Source organism: Nycticebus coucang, chromosome 6, assembly GCF_027406575.1.
Source record: "Nycticebus coucang isolate mNycCou1 chromosome 6, mNycCou1.pri, whole genome shotgun sequence".
Taxonomy (NCBI): Eukaryota; Metazoa; Chordata; class Mammalia; order Primates; family Lorisidae; genus Nycticebus; species Nycticebus coucang.
This window is the reverse complement of record NC_069785.1, coordinates 80,037,385-80,059,036: the sequence shown is the minus strand read 5'-3', so window position 1 is coordinate 80,059,036 and position 21,652 is coordinate 80,037,385. Positions and strand designations below refer to the sequence as shown.

The 21,652-nt window shown below is 39.6% G+C and overlaps 1 protein-coding gene across 1 annotated transcript in view; it reads right to left on the bottom strand.

Moving 5' to 3' along the window:
* The window catches only part of SCAPER (S-phase cyclin A associated protein in the ER), a 580,407-nt gene that overhangs the window by 73,546 nt on the left and 485,209 nt on the right, over window positions 1-21,652 (bottom strand). The window contains exon 26 of the mRNA XM_053594624.1: window positions 20,742-20,974. Within this exon, the coding sequence (XP_053450599.1) occupies window positions 20,742-20,974 (233 nt within the window). The remainder of the gene's footprint in view (window positions 1-20,741; window positions 20,975-21,652) is intronic.

Here is a 21,652-nt window from a genome sequence, read left to right as displayed (position 1 = left end):
AGATACCATCTAACCCCAGTGAGAATGGCCCACCATCGAAAAATCTCAAAATTGCAGATGCTGGCGTGGATGTGGAGACAAGGAAACACTTTTACACTGCTGGTGGGACTGCAAACTAATACAACCTTTTTGGAAGAAAGTATGGAGAAATCTCAAAGCACTCAAGCTAGAACTCCCATTTGATCCTGCTATCCCATTACTGGGCATCTACCCAGAAGGTAAAAAATCCTTTTATCATAAGGACACTTGCACTAGACTGTTTATTGCAGCTCAATTTACAATCACCAAAATGTGGAAACACCCTAAATGCCCACCAAACCCAGGAATGAATTAAGCTGTGGTATGTACACCGTGGAATACTATTCAGCCATTAAAAAAATGGAGACTTTACATCCTTTGTATTAACCTGGATGGAAGTGGAACACATTATTCTTAGTAAAGCTTCCCAAGAATGGAGAAGCATGAATCCTATGTACTCAATTTTAATATGAGGACCATTAGGGACACAGTGGGGATGGAAGGGGAGAGCAGAAAGAGGGAAGGAGGGAGGGCTGGGGAAAGGAAGAGCAGAGAGAGGGAAGGAGGGAGGTGGGTGGGACGTTGGTGTGTGTCACCCCATTTGGGGGTAAGACACGATTGTAAGAGGGACTTTACCTAACAAATGTAATCAGTGTAACCTGGTTTCTTGTACCCTCAATGAATCCCCAACAATAAAAAAAGGGAAAATATAGGCCAATATGCTTGATGAACACAGATGTGATACAAGATGATAGCAAACCAAATTCAACAGCATGTCGCAAAGGTTATTCATTATGATCAAGTGGGATTCATTCCAGGAATACAGGGATAGTTTAACATATTCAAATAATTTAAGGTTAATTCCACATTAACAAAAGGAAAGACAAAAATGATACAATAATTTCAATAGATGCATTTTAATAGAAAAAGCATTTGATCAAATTCAACATTCCTTCATGATAAAAACAAGTTAGGTACAGAATGTATGTACTTCAACACAAAGTAAGTCAATATATAATAAACTCACAGCTAACTTTCTACAGAACAGGGAAAAATTGACATCTTTCTATAAGATCTGGAAAAAGATAGGGTGTCCACTTTTACCACATCATTTCTATTCAACATAGCACTTAAAGTCCTAGCTACAGTAATTAGAAAAGAGAAAACTCAAAGTCAAATTTTCCCTATTTGGAGATGACATGATTTTATAGAACACCCTAAAGATTTCACCAAAGAGCGATTAGAACTAATAAATGAATTCAGTAAACTGGCAGGATACAAAATCAACACACAACTACTGGTAGTGTTTCTATACTGACAAATCAAGAAAACAATTCCATTTACAATAGCAATAATTAAAATAAGATACCTAGGAATACACCTAACCAATGAATTTAAAAGTGTCTACAATGTAAACTATAAAAACTTGGATGAAAGAAATTGAAGAGGACACAATAAATGCAAAAGATAACCTGTCATTATGGATTGGAAGAAATAATATTGTTAAAATGTCAGACTACCCAAAGTGATCTACAGATTTAATGCAATCTCTATCAAAATACAGTTACAGAGAAGAACGTACAGTGATATTCTTTATAGAAACAGGAAAAAAAAATCTAAAATCCATATAGAAGCACAAATACTCCCAAAAGCCAAAGCAACGATGAGCAAAAAGAACAAAGCTGAAGATATCACACTACTTGACTTTAAAATATACTACAAATGAGTTACCAAAACAGCATGGTACTAGTATAAAAACAGGCATATAGAAAAAAGGAACAGAATAGAGATCCCAGAAGTAAACTGATGTCCCTATAGCCAATGATTTTCCACACAGGTGACAAGAACCCACAATGGGGAAAGGACAGTCTCTTTAATAAATGGTACTGGGAAAACTGAATATCCACATTTAGAAGAATGAGACTGACCCTTATCACCTACCATATATTAAAAAATACCCCCAAATGGGTCAAAGACTGAAATGTAAAACGTAAAACTATGAAACTATTAGAAGAAAACAGGAGAAACACTTCATGACATTGGGCTGAGCTACGAATTTTTAAAATAAGACCTCAAAAGCACAGGCAATACAGCAAAACTAGACAAATGGATTACATCAACATAAAAAGCTTTTGCATAGGAAAAGAAATTATTAACGGAGTGAAGAGACAACCTACCTAGTAGGAGAAAATCATCTCTAAACTACAGATCTGACAGGGAGTTAATATCCAGAATATATAAGAAACTTAAATAATCAGCAGCAAAAAAGCCTATCACCCAATTCAAAAATGAGCAAAATATTTTTTATTTATTTTTAGAGACAATGTCTCACTTTGTCCAGGTTGGGGTGGAGTAGCCATTCATAGATATGATCTAGATCACTGCAGCCCCAAGCTCCTGGGCAGGAGCAATCTACCTGCATCAGCCTTCTTTGCAGCTGGAACTACAGGTGTGTGCTACCATGCTTGGCTAGAAGGTCCTAATAGACAATTCTCAGAAGAAAATACTCAACTGGCCAACATGCATGAAAAGGTGTTCAACATCCCTATCATTGTCAAAACACAGTGAGATACCAGCTCACTCTAGTTAGAATGGCTAAAAGACAAATGAAAACAAGTGTTGAGGAGGATGTAGAGAAAAGGGAACACTTGCATATTGTTGTGTGATTGTAAACTACACATTGCCATTATGGAAAACAGTATGGAAACTCCTCAAAAAATTAAAAATAGAATTACCATGTGATCCTGTAATTCCACTACTGGGTATGTATTAAAAGAAAATGAAATCAGTATGTCAAAGAGATAGGCTGGGTTTGATGGTTCACACCTGAAATCCTAGCACTCTGGGAGGCCACGACAGGAGGAATGTTTTAGCTCAGGAGTTTGAGACCAGCCTGAGCAAAAATGAAACCTTGTCTTGGGCGGCACCCGCGGCTTAGCAGGTAGGGCGCCGGCCCCATATACAGAGGGTGGTGGCTTTGAACCCGGCCCCGGCCAAACTGTGACAACAACAACAACAAAATAGCCAGGTGTTGTGGTGGGGGCCTGTAGTCCCAGCTACTTGGGAGGCTGAGGCAAGAGAATCGCCTAAGCACAGCAGTTGGAGGTTGCTGTAAGCTGTAACACCACAGAACTCTGCTGAGGGTGATAAAGTGAGACTCCTTCTATAACAAAACAAACAAACAAAAAAAAAGAACGAGACCTTGTCTTTACTAAAAATAGAAAAACTAGTCAGGCATGGTGGCATGCATCTGTAGTCCTAGCTACTCTGGAGGCTGAGGTGGGAGGATCGCTTGAGCCCAAGAATTTGAGGTTACAGCAAGCTAGGCTGACACCATGACACTCTAGCCTTGGCAACAGAGTGAGACTATCTAAAAAAAAAAAAAAAAAAAAAATATATATATATATATATTTATACATTTGCACTGTGTTTGTTACAGCAATATTCACAACAGCCAAGATATAAAATCAACCTAAATTGACTCAGTGGAAGGGAGGATGATGAGAGCTTGGTCAATTGGTATCAAGTCACAATTAGAAAGGAGGGATAAGTTTTGGTGCATTGTAGGGTGACTGTGGTTCACAGTAAAGTATTCTGTATTATGAAATAGCTAGAAGAGAGGCTTTTAAATGTTCTTACCACAAAGAAATGACAAATCCATGAGGTTATAGATATATTAACTACCCCTATTGGTTCATTATACAATATACATAGAAACATCAAATTATACCTCATTATAATTTTTAAATTAAAAATAATTTAAAAAATTTAGATCTTTAGTAGCCAAATGCTATTTGTTGGATATAGTATGAAAGGAAGGCCTTTTAGTTGTTTTGGTTTCCAGGACCTCATGCAGTGTTTGGCACAAAATGAGTACAAGTGATCATACTTTGAAAAATACTCCTAGCCAGGCACAGTGGCTCATGTTTGTAATCTCAGCACTTTGGGAAACTGAGGCAGGAGGATCACTTGAGGCCAGAAGTTTGAGCCCATCCTGGACAACATAGTGAGACTCAACCTCTACAAAAAATTAAAAAAAGACTGGGCACAGTGGTTCTCCCCTGTAATCCTAGCACTCTGGGAAGCTGAGGGGGGTGGATTGCCTGAGCTCACAGGTTCAAGACAAGCTGGAGCAAAAAGTGAGACCCTGTCTCTACTAAAAATAGAAAAACTGAGGCAAGAGGATTGCTTGAGCACAAGAGTTGGAGGTTGCTGTGAGCTATGATGTCATGGCACTCTACCCAGGGTGACAGCTTGAGACTGTCTCAAAAAAAAAAAAAAAAGATTACCAAAGCATGGTGGCATGCACCTGTCTGTAGTACTAGCTACTTGAGAAGCTGAGGTGAAAGGGTCACTAGAGCCCAGGAATTCGAGCCCAAGTGACAGAGTGCAAATAAATAAAAAATATATTTTCTAAGAATCCTTTAGATGTAGAAACTTGACTGGACCATGTAAAGTCATGTAATAAGAATAAACACTATCGGGGGAAGGGGCAAGATGGCCAACTGGAGCCAGCCTCTGACAGAAGCTCCCATCCCAAGGGAATGATAATGTCCAGAAAGTACCCAATTAAGCTGAAGACTGGCAGCTGAGCAGAGAGAGAAGAGTGATAACAACAGGTCACCTCTGCTGAGGCAAGATGCGACTCCAAAAAACCAAACTTCAGGTACAAAATTCATCCCAAAGGAAAAGTGTCCACCGCTTCCCCTAAGAAAGTTTTTTTTTTTTCTTTTTCTCTTCGTTTGCTCTGAGGACCTCTTATCTCACCCCACGGGTGAGAGCTGTAGGAAGTGGGGTCTAAGTCCCCAGAGGGACCCTGTTGTGACACTGAACACTCTCTTGCCAGGCAGAAAAATTGAACTAATGTTTTCCCTGCCATTCTGAAATTCCAGTCCACCCTTCCCCCCTTACCTGAGGAACCAGAAGCCAAACCCCTGCAGAGACTGTGGGAGGGAGAAGGCTTATGATCAGTGCCCCTCCCCACTAAACACCCCACCCCCGCCCTGCTAAAGCCGCGCGACTCATGCCCTGCCCCCCATGCCCACCCTGCCTCTGCGCTATGCCCTTGCCTGGCCAGAATCGTGAGACTAGTGGTCTCCTTGCCAAAGTCACCGGACACCACGCACTGCCAAAATTGTGTGCAGCATCTCCCGCCCTGCTGCTGGATCCATGTGCCCTGTGCTCCTGGAGCTGCTCCTACAGCCAGAACTCCCTGGCTGTGGCAGTCCCCTGGGAGCTGCGCAGGGTGACTTCCCACAAAGATCCAATAACAACAGAGAGATCCCGCGGGGTCTAATCTTGGAGACACACCTCCCCAACTCTGAGGACTGCCAGAGGAAACCAGAACTCACTCTATAGGGATACCGGTGTTGCAGAGAATCAGGGGCAAAGGCAGGTGCAGTGGCTGAGGGAGAAAAGCATTTGCTGACTTGTTACCCTCAGGATTAGACTGAGTCCAAGTGGAACACTCGACAGTGGCTATTGAGTACCCAAGGGAGGCTGACCTCAGCTCCCTTGGCTCCCCCAAACAGCTGGTAGCAGAGGGTAGTGGCCAGGCCACAGGGGCATTGACCTTCCTTTGACTCAGACAGGCGCAAAGCGCCAGCACATCTGCTTATGGGAGGGAGCAGGACCTCAGCCCTGTGAGATCACCAGTGACTAGGTGTGAAAGAGGAGCAAGGTGGAGAAAGAGACTCAGCCCCCTGGTCCAACTCTGCTACCAAGTGGGCCTTTCTGACTCCACAGAGCACTGGAGAGAGCCAAATTTGCGCAGCCAGTAGACCTCTGCCATCTAGATACTAGAGACTTTTTTTTTTTTCCATTTTTATTTTTTTATTGTTGGGGATTCATTGAGGGTACAATAAGCCAGGTTACACTGATTGCATTTGTTAGGTAAAGTCCCTCTTGCAATCATGTCTTGCCCCCAGAGGGTGTGGCATACACCAAGGCCCCACCCCTCTCCCTCCTTCCCTCTCTCTGCTTTTCCTTCCCCCCCATGACCTTAATTGTCATTAATTGTCCTCATATCAAAATTGAGTACATAGGATTCATGCTTCTCCATTCTTGTGATGCTATACTAAGAATAATGTCTTCCACTTCCATCCAGGTTAATACGAAGGATGTGAAGTCTCCATTTTTTTTAATAGCTGAATAGTATTCCATGGTATACATATACCACAGCTTGTTAATCCATTCCTGGGTTGGTGGGCATTTAGGCTGTTTCCACATTTTGGCGATTGTAAATTGAGCTGCAATAAACAGTCTAGTACAAGTGTCCTTATGATAAAAGGATTTTTTTCCTTCTGGGAAGATGCCCAGTAATGGGATTGCAGGATCAAATGGGAGGTCTAACTTGAGTGCTTTGAGGTTTCTCCATACTTCCTTCCAGAAAGGTTGTACTAGCTTGCAGTCCCACCAGCAGTGTAAAAGTGTTCCCTTCTCTCCACATCCATGCCAGCATCTGCAGTTTTGAGATTTTGTGATGTGGGCCATTCTCACTGGGGTTAGATGGTATCTCAGTGTGGTTTTGATTTGCATTTCTCTAATATATAGGGATGATGAACATTTTTTCATATGTTTGTTAACCATTCGTCTGTCTTCTTTAGAGAAGGTTCTATTCATGTCTCTTGCCCATTGATATATGGGATTGTTGGCTTTTTTCACGTGGATTAATTTGAGTTCTCTATAGATCCTAGTTATCAAGCTTTTGTCTGATTGAAAATATGCAAATATCCTTTCCCATTGTGTAGATTGTCTCTTTGCTTTGGTTGTTGTCTCCTTGGCTGTACAGAAGCTTTTCAGTTTAATGAAGTCCCATTTGTTTATTTTTGTTGTTGTTGCAATTGCCATGGCAGTCTTCTTCATGAAGTCTTTCCCCAGGCCAATATCTTCCAGTGTTTTTCCTATGCTTTCTTTGAGGATTTTTATTGTTTCATGCCTTTAAGTCCTTTATCCATCTTGAATCCATTTTTGTGAGTGGGGAAGGTGTGGGTCCAGTTTCAGTCTTTTACATGTGGATATCCAGTTCTCCCAACACCATTTATTGAATAGTGAGTCTTTTCCCCAAAGTATGATCTTGTTAGGTTTATCGAAAATTAGGTGGTTGTAAGATGTTAGTTTCATTTCTTGGTTTTCTATTCGATTCCAAATGTCTATGTCTCTATTTTTGTTCCGTACCATGCTGTCTTGACCACTAAGGCTTTGTAGTACAGACTAAAACCTGGTACTGCCCCGGCCCGCGGGGAATTCAACGGGGACCTGGGAAACAAAGGGGTCAGTCGAATGAGGGGACAAGAGACACGAAAGAATGAGAGCAAGTCAAGAGTCTGATCAAGCTCCGAAGAGTTTATTTTTCAGCTGGACTTATAAGCACACAAACGAGGAAGTAACTAAGGGCTATTCCTAACAGGGCGGGGAGGGGGCTAGTTTCTGGAAAATTACTAGAAGGACCCTAAGGCGGGGGGTGCATTTTTGAAGAGATACACAAGGGGAAAGTACCATTGCTGTTTATGGTTGAATTCCTGAGAACAGTTTGCCTGTGAAATCAAGATAGCAAGGGGCATTCTTGTGAGATGTTTTGGCTCCCGGCATTGTATGCTGATGCCCCCATCTTTATTTTTATTACTATGAACTGCCTTAGCTATACGGGTTTTTTTCTGGTTCCATACAAAACACAGAATCATTTTTTCCAAATGTTGAAAGTACAATGTTGGTATTTTGATAGGAATGACATTGAATAGGTAGATTGCTTTGGGAAGTATAGACATTTTAACAATGTTGATTCTGCCCATCCATGAGCATGATGTGTTCTTCCATTTGTTAAAATTCTCTGCTATTTCCTTTCTGAGGATTTCATAATTTCTTTTTTTTTTTTTTGCTTGTACAAAAGGTTTTTATTGGTGGGGGGGATGTTGCAGGACAACAACAAGGAGGAGTGAGGAAAGAAAGAGAGAGGGGGAGAAAAGAGAGAGAGGAAAGGGGGGAGAGACAGAGAACGAGAGAGACAGAGACAGAGAGGAGAGAGGGAGAGAGAGAGAGAGAGAGAGCCATAATTTTCTTTATAGAGGTCCTTCACCTCCTCCGTTAGGTATATTCCTAGGTATTTCATTTTCTTTGAAACTATGGTGAAGGGAGTTGTGTCCTTAATTAGCTTCTCATCTTGACTGTTACTGGCGTATACAAAGGCTACTGACTGTGGACATTGATTTTATATCCTGAAACATTACTGTATTTTTTGATGACTTCTAGGAGTCTTGTGGTTGAGTCATTAGGATTCTCTAAGTATAAGATCATGTCGTCAGCAAAGAGGGAGAGTTTGACCTCCTCTGCTCCCATTTGGATTCCCGTTATTTCCTTGTCTTGGCTAATTGTATTGGCTAGAACTTCCAGCACTATGTTGAATAGTAAAGCTGACAGAGGACAACCTTGTCTGGTTCCAGTTCTAAGGGGAAAAGCTTTTGGTTTTTTAGCTGTGGGTTTGTCATAGATAGCTTCAATCAGTTTTAGAAATGTTCCACCTATGCCTATACTCTTCAGTGTTCTAATTAGAAAAGGATGCTGGATTTTATCAAATGCTTTTTCTGCATCTATTGAGAGGATCATATGATCTTTATTTCTGCCTCTGTTAATATGGTGGATAATGTTTATGGACTTGCGTATGTTAAACCAGCCTTGCATCCCTGGGATGAAGCCTACTTGATCATGATGAATGACTTTTTTGATGATAAGCTGTAATCTATTGGCTAGGATTTTGTTGAGAATTTTTGCATCTATATTCATGAGTGAGATTGGTCTGAAATTCTCCTTTTTGGTTGGGTCTCTTCCTGGTTTTGGTATCAGGGTGATGTTTGCTTCATAGAATGTGTTGGGGAAGATTCCTTCTTCCTCGATTTTTTGGAATAATTTCTGCAATACAGGAATAAGCTCTTCCTTGAAGGTTTGATAGAATTCTGGTGTGAAGCCATCTGGACCAGGGCATTTTTTGGTTGGAAGATTTTTTTTATTGTTTCTTTAATCTCAGTGCTTGAAATTGGTCTGTTCAGGAGCTCTATTTCTTCCTGGCTAAGTCTAGGGAGAGGGTGTGATTCCAAATATTGATCCATTTCCTTCACATTGTCAAATTTCTGGGCATAGAGTTTCTGGTAGTATTCAGAGATGATCTCTTGTATCTCTGTGGGATCAGTTGTTATTTCCCCTTTATCATTTCTGATTGAGGTTACTAGAGATTTTACTTTTCTATTCCTCGTTAGTCTGGCCAATGGTTTATCTATTTTATTAATTTTTTCAAAAAAACAACTCCTTGTTTCATTAATTTTCTGAATGATTCTTTTGTTTTCAATTTCATTGATCTCTGATTTGATTTTGGAGATATCTTTTCTTCTGCTGCGTTTAGGCTTAGATTTTTCTTCTTTTTCCAATTCCCTAAGATGGCTTGTGAGTTTGTTGATGCACTCTCTTTCTGTTTTTCGAATGTAGGCATCTAAAGTGATAAATTTTCCTCCCAAAACTGCTTCAGCAGTATCCCGCAGGTTTTGGTAGCTTGTGTCTTCATTGTTGTTATGCTCAATGAAGTTAATAATTTCCTGTTTTATTTCTTCCTGCACCCATCTGTTATTCAACAGAAGATTGTTTAATTTCCATGTCTTTGTGTGGGGTCGAACGTTTTTATTAGAGTTGAGTTCCACCCTTAGTGCCTTATGGTCTGAGAAGATACAAGGTAAAAGTTCAATTCTTTTGATTCTGTTGATATTTGTTTTGTGTCCCGGGATATGATCAATTTTGGAGAATGTTCCATGGGGTGATGAGAAGAATGTATATTCTTTATCTTTGGGATGGAGTGTTCTATATGCGTCTGTCAAGCACAGTTTTTCTAGGGTCTCATTTAAATCTCTTATATCTTTGTTTAATTTCTGTTTTGAGGATCTGTCCAGCTCTGTAAGAGGAGTGTGAAAGTCCCCTGTTATTATGGTATTATCAGATATCATATTGCTCAGACTGAGTAAGGTCTGTTTCAAGAATATGGGAGAATTTAAATTGGGTGCATAAATATTTAAATTGAAATGTCTTCTTGTTGTATTTTTCCCTTGACCAATATAAAGTGACCATCTTTGTCTTTTTTGACTTCAGTTGCTTTAAATCTGCACATATCTGAAAATAAGATCACAACTCCTCTTTTCTTTTGAATTCCATTTGCCTGAAAAATTGTCTTCCAACCCTTGACTTGAAGCTTTAATTTGTCTTTTGAAGCCAGGTGTGTTTCTTGCAGACAGCAAATGGATGGCTTGTGTTTTTTAATATAGTTCAGCCAATCTATGCCTCTTCAGTGGGGAATTCAAGCCGTTAACATTTATTGAGATAATTGATAAGTGTGGTAGTGTTCTATCCATCTTATTTTGTGAGAGTCCATTGCTTAGTTTTATCTTTTGCATCAGTGTGGAGGTTAGGTTCTGTTCTTTAATTTCTGAGTTTTTACTTTGCTGCTGATCCATTGTCATGGTCAGTGTGTAGAACAGGTTGGAGTATTTCCCGTAGAGCTGGTCTTGTTGTGGCGAATTTCCTCAATGTTTGTATATCCATAAATGGTTTGATTTCTCCATCAATTTTAAAGCTTAGCTTAGCAGGGTACAAAATTCTGGGCTGGCAATTGTTCTGTTTAAGTAGATTAAAGGTAGATGACCATTGTCTTCTTGCTTGGAAAGTTTCATTAGAGAAGTCTGCGGTCACTCTGATGGATCTGCCCCTGTAGGTCAACTGGCACTTACTTCTGGCAGCTTGCAGAATCTTTTCTTTTGTCTTGACTTTGATCAGGTTCATCACAATGTGTCTTGGAGAAGCTTGGTTAGAGTTGAGGCGACCTGGGGTCCGATATCCCTCTGAAAGCAGTGTGTCAGAATCTTTGGTGGTATTTGGGAAATTTTCTTTTATAATATTCTCTAGTATGGCTTCCATTCCTCTGGGGCATTCTTCTTCCCCTGCTGGGATTACTATAACTCGTATGTTGGAACGCTTCATAAAGTCCCATTATTCTGACTGTGAATGTTCTGCTTTCTCTCTCTTCTTTTCTGCCTCTTTTACTATCTGAGTTATCAAGAACTTTGTCTTCTACCTCTGAAATTCTTTCTTCTGCATGGTCTAACCTGTTGCTGATACTTTCCATTATATCTTTAAGTTCCTTAATTGACTGCTTCAGTTCCTTCAGCTCTGCTATGTCCTTTTATATTCTTCATATCATTCATCTCTTATTTGATTCTGTTTTTGGATTTCCCTTTGGTTATTTTCCACTTTATGAGCAGTTTCCTTCATTGTTTCCATCATTCCCTTCATTGTTTTCATCATGTGCATTCTAAATTCCCTTTCTGTCATTCCTAACATTTCTTTATTAGTGGAATCCTCTGCAGTAGCTACCTCATGGTCCCTTGGAGGGATTGTTCTGGACTGGTTCTTCATGTTGCCTGGAGTTTTCTTCTGACTCTTCCTCATGAATGATTTCTTTTATTTGTTTCCTTGCCCTAATTCTCCTTTCACTTCTTCTTGCTCTTTAAGTTCCTGTGCCTGTGGACTAAGGTTTCGATGATTCCTTTTGGTATAGGACCAGAAGGATGAGTATGTTGAAAAGCAAGAAGGGATGAAAGAAAAAGGAAAGAATGAAAAGAAAATAGAGAAAGGAGAGGGGGTGGGTAAAGGGAATATTGACAAAAAGAAGAGAGGGACAGAAAGAGGGAGACAGAGCAATATAGGTGTATAGCAGGGTAATTTGACACAACCTTAAAAAATCCCAACCTCTGGGGGTGCCCAGTAGGGTGGTTTCCTTGAGGTCAGCAAGTCTTTGCTAACCTGATCAGACACAGTACCCCACCTCCACCAAGTAGAGAGGAAAGACAAAAATGTTATAAATCAAACTAAAACAAGTAAACAGAAAACTTTATCGGATAAAATTGGGTAAAAAAGAACAAATAATAGGGGTAGAAACACTAGCAAAAATGAAGTTCTAGTTATTGAAAAAGGCAGCAATGGAAAACTGTGTTTATACTAGAAAACTGGAGAAAAAGAAAAGAAAAAAATCAGTTAGGAAAAGGTTGAAATTAAAAAACAAAACAACAACAGCAACATCAAAATAAACAAACAAAAAAATAAAGCAAACAAACAAAATACAGCCCAAAACAAAGTAGTATATATATCTTGTTGAATATTGTCTGGGCAACAGGTGGTCTTCTGTGGTATGAGATTTTAATTATAGTGCTGATACGACTGGAGGCCTCTGCTGATTTCTCAAATCCCACAGGGTAGACACCCTAAGTCTCTCTTCGGCCCTGTTAAAAGGCACTTTAAGCTTCTAAACTTGCTAAGCAGAAGCTTTCCCAGGAAAGTGTTTGTTGCTGGAATCACTGGGGAAGTTGCTATCCACTTACCCAGTGTGCCAAAACAGTCTCACTCTGCCGCTGAGGGTAAGGGCTGTAAGGCGGCTCAGACCCCGCCTTTAGGCTGCTCAGTCACTAGGTTACTAGGTCCTGCCCGATCCTTGTTCTGCAACCCTAGGGTGGACATTGTTAGGGCAGTTCTCTCACAATGGCTCCCTGCAGCCCTCAGCCAAACACTATTAGCTGCGTCTGTCCGGCTCAGTGGCTCAGTCTGGGGTCCCAGACAACACCCAATGTTCTCCGCACTCCCGCTCAAGCTCTCCCCAAGGCAGTTCAACTGAGTGCCAAGTCCAAAAACACCAAAACAGTTCACAGGTAAGGCCTTTCCAGTTTGCAGTCTCGCTGTTACTGCACTTACAGCTGTCGGCGGGATTAGACTGATGGAACACACACGATGACTTGCCTGTTTTCCACTGTTTTTGTCCTCCTCTTGGGGTCCAGAAGTCTCTCGCTGACTCCCTGTATCTTCAAAGGGATGATTATAGGCGGATCCCACCAGCCAGAGATGCCTGGAGTCTTATCTCCCCAGACTCATGGTGCCCACATGCAAGGAAGCTGTTACTCGGCTGCCATCTTGCTCTCCACCCCACTACAGACCTTTTGAACTCTCCCACTTGAGAGTTCGTACTGACTGGGTCAATTCATTTGGAACTCCTAACCTCAGCCAATCACCCAAGGCCCCTCTCCAGTGGTACTCTGCTTGTGTGGTAATGGGAAGAGTTGATTTTCCACTTCTAGTTGTTGTACATGGGGGGTGGATTGTCTTAGTTGCTAGTATTTCTCCACAGCTAAGACTTCACCAGAGTCACTGATCCACTAGGATTGGACAAGAACCAGCTGAATACAAGTCAGAGCCACCTAACCTCACCACACCAAACAGGTTTCGTCAGCCTCAGACTGTAATACTGTACGGGTCCTTTGCAAAGCTGTAGGAGAAAAAGCTGGAGTCACCAGTCCCAGATCCTTGACAAAGGGCTGGTTAACCACAACTCCAGGAACTCTCAATCCAACTTCACCTTACCTGCTCATCTGGCCAACGGTGAAAAACAATGATGAGGTGGAACCAGTAGAAAAAATCCGGCAACAAGAATAATCAGAGTAGATCAACTCCCCCAAAGAATGATATGGCACACACAGCACAAGACCCCATTCATAAACAAATGGCTGATATGTCAGAAATTGAGTTCAGAATTTGGATAGCAAATGAGATCGACAGAATAGAGGTTAAGATGGAATTAGAATTTTAAGGAGTAATTCAAAAGATGCCTCAAGAATTCAACGAATTCAAAGACAAAATCACCAAAGATTTTGACACAGTGAGACAAGAACTTGTAGCCCTCAAAGATCTGAGAAATACAGTAGAATCCCTCAGTAACAAAATGGAACAGGCAGAAAGAAATGTCTGATATTGAAGACAAAGCTTTTGATCGCTCCGAAATGCTCAGAGGAAAAAAAGTGGAGAACAAAAATGGATCGTTCTCTCAGAGAGCTCTGGGATAATTTGAAGAGATCTAATATTCACCTTATAGGAATACCTGAAGGTGATGAGGTTGCTTCAAAGGATATAGATGCTTTACTTCATGAAATAATCAAAGAGCATTTTCCAGACATGCCAAGAGATTCTGAAATTCAGATAGCAGACAGTTCCAGAACACTGGCACGCCTCAACCCAAATAAAAATTCTCATAGACATATTATAATTAGCTTCGCCAAAGTTAATATGAAGGAGAAAATTCTGCAAGCTGTAAGACATAAGAAAACCATAATGTACAAGGAGAAGAACATTAAAATGACTGCATAACTCTCTGCTGAAACCTTTCAAGCTAGAAGAGGGTGGTCATTGACCTTTAATCTCTTTAAACAAAATAACTTTCAACCCAGGATCCTGTATCCAGCTAAAATGAGTTTAATCTATGATGGAGAAATTAAATACTTTAATGACATTCACATGTTGAAGAAATTTGCCATAACTAAACCAGCTCTCCAGGATATTCTCAGACCTATCTTCCATAATGAACAGCACAATCCTCCACCACCTAAGTAAACTCACTCAGAAACTTTTGATCAAATTCCAACTTCCACAGTGGCAAAAGGATTAAAAATGTCCACTGGACTTTTGAAAAACTCGATACCCAAAATAATATCTGGCTTATCAATACTCTCAATTAATGTGAATGGCTTAAATTGCCCTCTAAAGAGGCAAAGTTTGGGTGACTAGATACAAAAACTCAGGCCAGACATCTGCTGCATTCAATAATCTCACCTTACCTTAAAAGATATAGATAAACTCATGGTGAAGGGATGGTCATCTATAATTCAGGAAAACGGCAATCAGAAAAAAGCACATGTTGCAATTTTATTTGCAGATTCAATAGGCTTTAAACCAAAAAAAGTAAGGAAAGGTAAGGATGGTCACTTCATATTTGTTAAGGGTAACACTCAACATGATGAGATTTCAATTATCAACATTTATGCACCCAACAAGAATGCACCTCAATAAGCAACTTGATTTCCTCCAGCACAATAATTGTGAGAGATTTTACCACTCCTTTGGCAGTGTTGGATAGATCCTCCAAAAAGAAGCTAAGCTAAGAAATTTTAGACTTAAACTTTACCATTTAACATTTGCATCTAACAGACATCTACAGAACATTTCATCCTAAGAAAACTGAATACACATTCTTCTCATCACCCCATGGATCATCCTCCAAAATTGATCACATCTTAGGTCACAAGTCTAACCTAAGCAAATTTAAAAGAATAGAAACCATTCCTTGTATTTTCTCGGACCACCATGGAATAAAAGTTGAACTCAGTAACAACAGGAATCTGCATACGCATACAAACACATGGAAACTAAATAACCTCATGCTGAATGAGAGCTGGGTCCTAAATGAGATTAAGAAAGAAATTACCAAAGTTTTGGAAGAAAACGATAATGAAGATATGAACTATCAGAACCTCTGGGATACCGCAAAGCCAGTCCTAAGAGGGAAATTTATAGCGTTGCAAGCCTTCCTCAAGAGAATGGAAAGAGAGGAAGTCAACAACTTAATGGGACATCTCAAGCAACCAGAAAAGGAAGAACATTCCAATCCTAAACCCAGAAGAAGAAAAGAAATAACTAAAATTAGAACAGAACTTAATGAAATTGAAAACGAAAGAATCATACAACAGATCAACCAATCAAAGAGTTGGTTTTTTGAAAGGGTCAATAAAATAGATAAACCTTTGGCTAACCCAAGCAGAAGTAGAATAGTATAATCCCTAATTTCATCAATCAGAAATGACAAAGGCCAAATAACAACAGACTCCTCAGAAATTCAACAAATCCTTAAAGAATATTACATAAAACTATTCTCAGAAGTATGAAAATTGGAAGAAAAAAAGATCAATACTTGGAAACATGCCACTCTCCTACACTTAGCCAGAAAGAAGTGGAAATGTTGAACAAGCCTATAACAAGTTGTGAAATAGCATCAACTATAAGAAATCTCCCCCAAAAGAAAAGCCTGGGACCAGATGGCTTCACATTCAAATTCTACCAAACCTTTAAAGAGGAACTAGTACCTATATTACTTAACCTTTTCCAAAACATAGAAAAAAGAAGGAATACTTCCCAACACATTCTATGAAGCAAATATCACCCTGATACCCAAACCAGGAAAAGACCCAACAAGAAAAGAAAATTTTAGACTAGTATCTCTAATGAATATTGATGCAAAAATATTCAATAAGATCCTAGTAAACAGAACCCAACAATACATAAAACAAATTATATATCACGACCAGGTGGGTTTCATCCCAGGGTCTCAAGGCTGGTTCAATATACGTAAATTCATAAATATAATACATCACATAAACAAATTATAAAACAAAGACCATATGATTCTCTCAATTGATGCAGAAAAAGCTTTTGACAATATCCAGCATCCTTTCTTGATCAGAACGCTTAAGAAATTAGGTATAGAAGGAACATTTCTTACTGATAGAGGCCATTTACAGTAAACCTACAGCCAATATCACATTGAATGGAGTAAAATTGAAATCATTTCCACTCAGATCAGGAACCAGGCAAGGATGCCCACTGTCTGCACTGATTTTTAACATTGTAATGGAAGTCTTAGGCACCACAATCAGGCAAGAGAAGGCAATCAAGGGGATCCAAATAGGATTGGAGGAGATCAAACTGTCACTCTTCGTAGATGATATGATTATATATCTGGAAAACCCCAGGGAATCCACTATAAAACTACTAGAAGTGATCAAGGAATACAGCAATGTCTCAGGATACAAAATTAACACTCACAAATCTGTAGCCTTTATATATACCAACAATAGTCAAAGGGAAAGAACAATCAAGAACTCTATTCCCTTTACAATAGTGCTAAAGAAGATGAAATATCTGGAGTGTACCTAACTAGGGATGTGAAAGATCTCTATAAAGAGAACTATGAAACTCTGAGAAAAGAAATAGCTGAAGATGTTAACAAATGGAAAAATATACATGCTCATGGCTGGGAAACATCAACATTGTTAAAATGTCTATACTACCTAAAGCAATCTACAGATTTAATGTAGTCCCTATTAAAGCACTTCTGTCATCCTTTAAAGACCTGGAAAAATTAGTACTTCGTTTTATATGGAAACAGAAAAAACCTCAAATAGCCAAGACATTATTGAGAAATAAAAACAAATCGGGAGGAATCATGCTTCCAGACTTTAGACTATACTATAAATTGATAGTGATCAAAACAGCATGGTACTGGCACAAAAATAGAGAGGTAGGCGGATGGAACAGAATTGAAGACCAAGAGGTGAACCCAGACACTTATCGTTATTTGATTTTTGATAAGCCTATTAAAAATATAAATTAGGGGAAAGATTCCCTATTCAACAAATGGTGCTGGGCGAATTGGCTGGCGACCTGTAGAAAACTGAAACTGGACCCACACCTTTCTCCTCTAACAAAAATTGACTCTCACTGGTTAAAGGACTTAAACTTAAGACATGAAACCATGAAAATTCTTAGAGTGCAGGGGAAACACTTGAAAAAAAGTGGCCTGGGAGAATACTTTATGAGGAGGACACCCTGGACAATTGAAGCAACATCAAAAATACATTACTGGGATCTGATCAAATTAAAAAGCTTCTGCACTGCCAAGAACACACTAAGTAAAGCAAATAGGCCTCAGAATAGGAGAGGATTTTTGCAAGTTATATTTCCGACAAAGGTCTAAATAACCAGGATCCACAGAGAACTCAAACTTATTACTAAGAAAAAAACAAGTGATCCCATTTCATTGTGGGCAAGAGACATGAACAGAAGCTTCTCTGAAGAAGACAGGCGTGTCGCCTATAGACACATGAAAAAATGCTCATCATCTTTAAAGAAATGCAAACCAAAACTACTCTGAGATACCATCTAACTCCAGTAAGATTAGCCAACATCACAAAATCCCAAAACAACAGATGTTGGTGTGGATGTGGAGAAAAGGGAACACTTCTGCACTTCTGGTGGGAATGCAAGCTTGTATGTACCTTCTGGAAGGAAGTTTGGAGAACACTCAGGGATCTAAATGTAGACCTGCTGTTTGATCCTGCAATTCCTCTTCTAGGTGTATATTGAAAGGACCAAAAATCATTTGGCAATAAAGATATTTGCACCAGATTGTTCATTGCAGCTCAATTCATAATCGCCAAGTCATGGAAGAAGCCCAAGTGCCCATCGACCCATGAATGGATTAATAAATTGTGGTATATGTATACCATGGAATACTATGCAGCATTAAAAAAATGGAGACTTTACCTCTTTTATGTTTACATGGATATAGCTGGAAAATATTCTTCTGAGTAAAGTATCACAGGAATGGAAAAAAAATATCCATTGTACTCAGTACTACTGTGAAACCAATTATAATCACTCGCACTTGCATATGAAAAATGAAACACAACTATAGCCTAGGATGAAGGAGGGAAGAGGAGGGAGGAGGTAGGGAGGGGGAAAGAGGGTGGGCCAATAGAGGGAGTGTTAGTAGGGGGACCACACCTATGAAACATATTTCAAGTACAAGTTGGATCTATCAGGTATAGAACACAAATGTCTTAATGCTGTAATTGGGTAAATGAGGTGAAGGCTATGTTGATTCATAGGATGTAAGCACTCCAATTTGTACAAATAATCAACACATTGAATCCCATAATGGCATAAATGTATTTATGATCTATGTACAAATGACTTAGCAAAAAAAAAGATTCACTGTTAAAAATAAAAAAAAAGAATAAACACTATCTCTCAGATACCTTCCCACCTCCCCTGTGCCAGCTGAGGAGAAGAGAGGGACAGCTTTCAGGGTCTGCTACGGTTCTACTTCAGGGATAAAGGCCAGAGAACAACTCCAAAGACTGTACCAGAACCCTTTCCACTCAAATTCAACAGCTGATGAAAGTGTGCAGGTGGTAACGGGAGTAGAGTGAGATTTCTTGTCAGCTCGTATCTGGGAAGGCGAGACAGCAAGTGTGGAAATGACTAAGCATGTTGTGTGTGCTACACTGGGGAGACAGGAGCTGTGGTGTGTGGCTCCGCACAGGCATCAGGACACCTAACAACACAGGGTCTGTCACCCCGAGTGGTTTAAATTGGAGAAAGATGGGCATAGTTTTCTTCTGAAATACTACAGTTGTCAGTCATCCTTTTTAAGTTTCATGAGTTATTTGGTTTGGCAGATTACAACTGCTATTATTCACCCCAATATGTCTTCCTTCAAGAAGGATTTGGTAACTATAATAATACATGTATATATATAGGAAAATGTGTGCATTTCCCCCTGGAAGGCCCATTGGCATTGCAATGAAGCATTTGGCTGGATCTTCTGCCTCAGCTGTGACTAAGTTGTCTGGGTGACAAGAATGCAGGGTTGCTGCATCACAGGGTAGCCCAAGGAAGAATGCCAGGACATAATGGCATTTATCAGCAGAGAAGGCTAAGTTCCCCAGTGACCAGAGGACATAGGGAATTGAATGGGATCAAGCAACTGAGAGAAAGGCCAGGGAGGGTAAAAGTCAAGTGCTGTAAGATAAATGGTTGTAGACCCAAAGGGCCTGGTGCTGTCTAGCAATAAATATACTTGGGGAGAGGGGGCAGGCAGATGGGAGGGATAAGTGAACAAAGTAATCAAGGGTAAAAAGATACTGAATGAAACAACTGCTCCCAAGAAAGTGCTACAAGAGGCCAGAGATATTTATGCAGAGGAGAGCGTTCTCTCTTTCCCACTAACCTGCAGAAGCTTCAGAGCAACCAATTGCACAGGTTTTGGGAGCCTGAGATCGGTGCAGACCCCAGGAGAGTTGCTGATAGGTGGAAGAGGTAACTGATTAACACCAGATGGAACCCTGCTGGGAAATTAAGTGTCCTACCTGATTCAAAATTCACGTGGGAAAATGGGTTCAGATGCCAAAGTAGGAGTAAATTTCCCTGGAGAAAAGGTCACTTTAGAAGGAAGCAGGGCTGGCCTTTAACAGGTGTCAGAAATTGCTGCATTTGCGTAGTAGAGAAAACACAGGTGTTGGGAGTCCAGCTAGATGTGAGTGCTAGTCTCAGATGTCCTATGTACCTTTATTTTATTTATTATACAAACTTGAGCAAAGCACTTAACCTCTCAGAGCAATTTCCTCATTTACAAAGTCTGCATTAGAAATCCTATACTTACAGCGCTGCAAAGCCTCTGCTACAATAGCTTACATGCAATGACAACTCCATAAATGGTGACTATTATTTGTTGTTTTAAGTCTGAACCAAATTTATAACCAGAGATGAACTGAGATAGGGGAATTCTCATAAATTCCTTGAATTGGAAAGAGTGGATGTCAATAAAGTTGTAAAGCCTCTAATTTATATTCTAATATCACAAGCAAGAGCTGAGCTGAGATGCAGCTATATTGCTTTTAATTAAGAGAATTTTCCTTCCTTTTCCTTTAAAAAATGTGTTTTTTAAAAAGTACACTGGGCTCTTTGGTGTTTTCTAAATTGTTTTTGTTACTGAGCTCATATCACTTTTCTAATTAGAAAAATGAACTGATTCATACAAAGGTGGTGGAAGAAAGCCTGAACAACTGGGGTAAGGAAGCGCTGATAGAGTGAAGGTGATACATCTGAGAGAAATTTACAAGGTATTCCTGATTCTCTACCTGGAATTTGTGTACAGAGTTGCAAGAATCACTGTCATCACATGGGCTCTGAGATTTAAATTATCTTAATATAATTTTTTAAAATAAAGAATAAAGTTTTAAGAAATCTAGCCATTTTACCTGATAAGGTCCTGAACTTGACTGTTAAAAGCATCACCTTGCGAGGGTTTGTTTTTCATTTCCTGTGTTGATATTTTTGGTGTAGTTGGCCGGCTGTTTCCATCTGGTCGATTGGCAATCAGGCAGCTAAAAACCACAGCACTGACTTTGAGAAGTCCAGTTGTCAAGCCTTCAAAAACTTGTTTATTTGTATTTCTTCCCAAAATAGCACTATTTTTATCTGGAACATAAACCTAGAGGGAAAAAAGTACATTAAATGTGTTTCAATAAAACCACCAAACACAGAGAAGACTTAGAACATTTATGGAATCATAAATAATTTTGAAATTCTATAGGTGACAATCTTACATGTTCAGAGTGTTGGCTCTCAGGTTAGGTCGCTTGTTCAAATCTCAGCTTTGCCCTCACAACCTGGGTGACCTTGGGGAAGGTTACTATTTCTAAACTCTAATTTTGTATAACAGGATAATAACAGTACCTCTATTACAGAGTTCTTGTGAGGTTTAAATGAGCTAATGCACATAAAACTTTCAGTACATTCATAGGCATGCAGTAAATATTCAATAAATATTTATTTAATTGAATGAATTACATTAGAGATTTATATCAACTCAGAAACCAACCAACTGATAAACTGACAGCATTGCTTCTTGTTGGAGTGAATTTTAAAAATATCTAAGTTCCTCTGTTAGGGTTAAATTTGCATTTCTTATTAAAAAATGGCAAAACAGTTATCTTCCTAGTGCTGTACATATGGTTACATTCAGCTCTCTTTGTGCATAATTTACAGGAAATAATGTGGTCATTAAAAGTTGGGGCTTGGAGCCAGAATCTGAGCTTGAATTCTGACTCTGTGGCTGTATGACCAAGACAAATTCCTTGCCTTCTCTATCTCCCCATCTCCCAGGACT